The sequence below is a fragment of the Fistularia commersonii genome, chromosome 14 (assembly GCF_037954325.1).
Source record: "Fistularia commersonii isolate RoL2024-O1a breed Wild chromosome 14, RoL_Fcom_v1.0, whole genome shotgun sequence".
NCBI lineage: Eukaryota > Metazoa > Chordata > Actinopteri > Syngnathiformes > Fistulariidae > Fistularia > Fistularia commersonii.
In genome coordinates, this window is record NC_141297.1 from 1715001 (window position 1) to 1720349 (window position 5349).

At 40.3% G+C, this 5349-nt stretch overlaps 1 protein-coding gene and 1 non-coding gene across 2 annotated transcripts in view; both read left to right on the forward strand.

Annotated features, from left to right (window-relative positions):
* LOC147226852 (serine/threonine-protein phosphatase 4 regulatory subunit 2-like) overlaps positions 1 to 996 on the forward strand; it is an 8217-nt gene extending 7221 nt beyond the window's left edge. Inside the window, exon 9 of the mRNA XM_086159419.1 lies at positions 1 to 996. This exon is cut by the window's left edge and continues 258 nt beyond it. Within this exon, the coding sequence (XP_086015545.1) occupies positions 1 to 107 (107 nt within the window). The 3' untranslated portion in view covers positions 108 to 996.
* Positions 997 to 2625: 1629 nt separating this feature from the next.
* On the forward strand, positions 2626 to 2698 carry trnav-uac (transfer RNA valine (anticodon UAC)). The gene has a single exon. It is a non-coding gene; the product is annotated as a tRNA-Val (tRNA).
* The last annotated feature ends 2651 nt before the right edge of the window (positions 2699 to 5349 follow it).

The window sequence follows — 5349 nt, forward strand, 5'->3', positions numbered from 1 at the left end:
AAGCGCTCCCCCCTTCCTCCAGTAATTCACCGGACTTGTCAACAGAGGGCAACGCCGACGACTCGGAAAGCGCGGAGACGGCGATCGAACCCGGGGAACACGACTAATGTGAAGCCCCTCGCGGGCTGAAGACTTTTTATGTACACTGTATGATACCACATGGAGGGTATACCTGTAGCACTGTGGACCTCTAGACTTCACAATCAGGAGCAGTGTGGACCTTGAAGTTGCCCCCCCCCTCCCTTCCCACACACACACACACACACACTTACACAAAAAAAAAAAAACGAAGGATTCTTTTTTTTTCCAGCGCAAAAACCCGAAGGAAAAAGATTTCAAGGAGGCTCGGCTTTTTCACTTGAGTTTTTTTTTTTTTTTTATATTTATCCAGTTATTATCATTTAATCCAGACAACAGATGTGTAAAAAAAAAAACATCGTTATCCACTCTGGTCATTCGGCGTGTATTTGTTTCCCCCCCGCCCAAAAAAAAAAAAAAGATATATTTTCCCGGCCCCGAATTGTGTGTTTTCCAGAACGAAGCGCGTTTTTTTTGGACTTTCTCACCAGACGAACATCTGCCTCGGAGAAACGCCGAGCGGATCCTCCAGATGTCTTTTAATAGGAAGCACATAATGAGGGGGGGAAAAAAAACATAAATCTCATAAAATGTGACGTTGCACTTATTAACTCTGACACTTCGAAGGATGCGGGAAGCTTCTGGCGTGAACACAAGGTACTCACACACACACACACACACACACACACACACACGTTTCTCCGAGTCATACCTGGAGTCGCTCAACTGTCCGTTTTGATAGCGCAGATTTTTACAGCACGCCTGTAAGCAGTTCTTTTGTAGACTTGTAATACATGTTCACTGCCTTTGTAAAACTAATTACAGCTGGAAAATGGATGCTTGAGCTTGTATCATAGTATTCATCAAAAGCAATAAATGCTTGAAAATTAAAAGTGGTGTGTAAGATTGGATGGGAAATTAGTTTGTTTTTGTTTTTTTGTGTGTGTGTGTGTGTTCCGACAAACTCCATTTCTGTGTGGAGTTTGCATGTGTAAAAGTATAAAAGAAATGTCCCACTCTATTTATATATATATATATATATATATATAAATAGAGTGGGACATTTCTTTTATATATATATATATATATATATGTATATATATATCTTTATGTGCAGCACATGCACTGCTCAAAAAAAAGAAAACACTAAAATAACACGTTCTAGATCTGAATGATCGAAATTTCTTAAGAAATACTTTGTTTATACTGTTTATGTTTTCCCTATATTTTTTTAAGCAGTATATGGGGGGGATTATAATAATAATAATAATAATGATACATAGGATTTGTATAGTGCTTTTCATGGTACTCAAAGACGTTTTACAAGTAAAGGGATTATACAGAGGGTTCAAAAAAAAATGAAAAAGTAACTTTGCATTTTTTTTTTTGCTTCAAAATTTGAAAAACAAAATTAGTTTTTGTGTAAAGAAAACGTCCAGTGACATTGTTAAAATGATCTTTTCTTATTACTATAAAAAAAAAAAAAAATAGCAATAAAAAAAAAAAAAAAAAGACAAAATTAAAAAAATTGATTTTAAACCAGAATGGCCTTGTAAACATTGTACCTTCTCGTATACATGCTAACAATCAATTTTCTAATAAATTCTGGCGGCAAATTTTCCCATTGTGACAGGATTTTCTCTTCACCACATTTTTTGGGTGTAATTTTGTAATTTCATCAATTCTTTTTTAATATTTATTTTTAATATTTACTCCTCATCTTTTAGAGGAACAATTGATGATATATAAAGATCTTTATTATTTACCTGTTTACCTCCTTTACACTAAAACAAAGGAAAAATTTGGACTTAGTGTTCCTTCAAGGTCATGATTTTACCGGATCAACATCAAATTAGGATTGTATGTCGCGAAGCGGCTTCATGTATCCAAGCACAGCAAAGAAACGCAGTTTTACATCGAACCAAAAATGGCAAAAGAGCAGCAGTCGTAGTTTTGAAACCGACCGTTCTTAGTTCGATTCCCGGCCTCTCCTGGTGTGTTGAGGTGTTCTTCAGCAACACACTGCATGGGTTAATTGCGGAGAAAGGTGATCAAAAAGGTGAAAATTGTTATTATATGGATTAATGAATGTGGGAGCTCAAACAGGAAACTATTTCATCTTTGGAGCTACTTGAGAATTTAGCCTTTACTGTAGCATTTACTTTGGCATTTACTTTAGCATTTAATTTAGCATGACAAACTTGAATGAGCTGGATGTGAAGCTACAAGGGAAAAAAACGGTTTGTGCATAAAATGCAAGCAAACGTCGGCGCCTTCAAAACGGAGACGGTTTTATTTACAAAGCAAATGTCAGACGAGTCTGATATGTACAGGTAATAAATGCATTTTTTTTTATTGATCATATCTTATGACCCGTGACCCTGCACAATAACTCACTTCACATTGCCACTTTGCTGTATATTGGTAAATAGGAAGAAATTTGATTTTATTTAATTTCTTAAGCATGTGCTGTTACACTTCGGAATTTATCTATTTTAGCGATTTTTTTTCTACATTTTTTTAACTTGTCTATTTCATTATTAATCAGGTTCCATAGTGTAGCGGTTATCACGTCTGCTTTACACGCAGAAGGTCCTGGGTTCGAGCCCCAGTGGAACCAACTTATTTATTTTTTTGAACACTAATTTATTCTACTTTATTTTTATGTTTACAATTTGATGCTGCTGCCCCATGTGCCCCCTGGGATAAATAAAGTTTATTCTGATTAATGGGAAGAAAGAAATTAGGCACATTAATTGTACAGAAATAAAACTTCAAGGAGAATATTTCCACTTGATACAGAAACCTGATTCAATCCCATAACATTAAATGTAACCAAATGTAATTTAAATAAATGCAACTACTCCTCAATGTTAAGTAACTCTGAAGTTATTATTCATACAAATCCAAAATATTACATATGCTCTACTGGTTGCTCTGTTACAAGAGTTTGGAGTTTTGTTTTTGGGTGCAGCTTTTGTTAACACGTCATAGTTTGGCTTCTAATCCTCGGACAATTTGTTGTTTTTCTGAAAGTCTAACTTAAGCATTCTTAGCTCCGCGTTTGATGTCAAAATGCCGCTGTAGATTGTACTTTTTGACAACCGACGCCGCCTCATAACACAAAAGACACACCGCTTTTTTTCTCCTTGCATTGTCCTTCCCATCTTTCTTGGAACAGCCTTCCATCTGCAGCAACTTTTCTCTTCCTGGACATTAAGGGATCATCTGTATTTCTTGATTCCACTTGTTGGGGTAACATGACTGGCATGACTTGTGGGAAATGTAGTTTTTGATCAATGCACACGTTTGACTTCTTTATTTTAAGAAAACCAGACCGTTTAAGACGTTCTCACGGACCGCATAAAATGACGTGACGGGCTACATTTGGCCCGCGGGCCTTGAGTTTGACATGCACTTTATGGCCTGAAGTACTGGCTCAGCCGTCCCAATCATGGGAATCAGGTGTTCCAATCACTTCAACGGCCACAGGTGTATAAAATCAAGCACTGCAGACTGCTTCTACTAATGTTTGTGAAAGAAGGGGTCGCTCTGAAGAGCTCAGTGAATTCCAGCGTGGAACGATGATAGGATGTGCGACAATTCCAGTCGTGATATTTGCTCGCTCCTAAGTATTTCACGGTCGACTGTCAGCCGGATTATAAGAACATGGAAGTGTTTGGGAACGACGGCAACTCAGCCATGTAAACTGACGGAGTGGGGTCAAGAGCCAAGAGGTGGCCGACTTTCTGCAGAGTCAGTGGCTACAGACCTCCGAGCTTCAGGTGAGCTGGAAAAACAGGGTGCAGAGAGCTTCATAGAAGGGGCTTCCATGGGCGGGAGGCTAAAACCAAGCCACGGATCACCATGTGGGATGCGGCGGTGTAAAGAACGCCGACACTGGCCACTAGAGATGCCTTCTCTGGAGTGGCCTATCGCGCTTCTCCAGCCGGTGATCTGATGGACGAGTCCTGGTTTGGTGGTCACCGGGAGGACAGTACTTGTATGACCACATTGTGCCAAGTTTGGTGGAAGGGGGATCATGGTGTGCGCTTGTTTTTGGCCCCTTAGTTCCACTGGAAGGAACTCAAAGCTTCAGCCTACAAGATTTTTCTGACAATTCCATGCTCCTGACTTTGTGGGAACAGTTTGGAGCCAGACCCTTCTGTTAGAGAGTGATCCTAATTCGTGCTGGTCTAAGTTGAAGCCAGTAAAGAGGAGACCGAGGCTGCTACAAGAAATAACAGACAAGTGACTATTCTTTTGAGCTCTGCAGAGGGGGAGACTCAGCGCTCTTTGGAGGCAAGATCCAGAGAATCCCACCGAGTTCCTCCTTCCTCGGCCTTTTATTGTGTGAATGTGTATTGGTGGTGTTGACAAGATCATATACAGGGAGAGGGTAATTCCTGTTTACATTCAGGGGGGTGAGTTCCTTATCAGGGGGTAGGTTGCCATTTGCTTTGCGGTCATTTGGCAGACGCTTTCATCCGACGCGACATACAGTGGAGTTGCCGGGGATTGAACCCAGGACCTCATGAATGCGCTCTCCCACTGAGCTGCAACACCTTTATGCTTACTTGAATATACAATCATGGGGGTAGGTTCCTGTTTGAGGACAAAGGCCATTTGTGCTCACACGTCTGGCTGTCTTCATGTGAGTAGTCGAAATAACATAGCTATGATTATAGAGAGAAAACTCTAACACCTTCCTTTTAAAACATGACTGTGCACAAGGCAAGCTCCGTAAGGACATGGGCGACAGTGGAGTCCTGACCTCAACCTGTAGAACACCTTTGGGATAAATCAGATTGGAGACCGAGAGCCAGGCCTTCTTGTCAAACATCGCACAAGCGTTTCTTGGTCAAGAACAGTCAAAAATCACCACAAACTCTCCTGAACCTTGTGGAAAGCCTTCCCAGAGGAGTTGAAGCTGTTCTTGCTGCAAAGGGTGGACTAACGTTGTATTGAACCCTATGGATTCAGAACGAGGTGTCACTTAAGTTCATATGTGAGTCAAGGCAGGTGAGCAAATACTTTTGGCCATATAATGTAAGTGCTAAGACTTATTTAGCAAAAATAATTTCAATGTGCATTTCTGAGATACCAATGATTTGAGGATAAATTTACAGGACAGCCGACGGAGGTGGAAACCACCCAGACCTGCTGTTATCTCTGCAGGGAAGCCGCTGCTCCCGAATCCTGGAATTATAGCATTAACTTCCAACTGGATGACCTACATATGTTGAACTTTATAAAGGGAAAACCCATCTT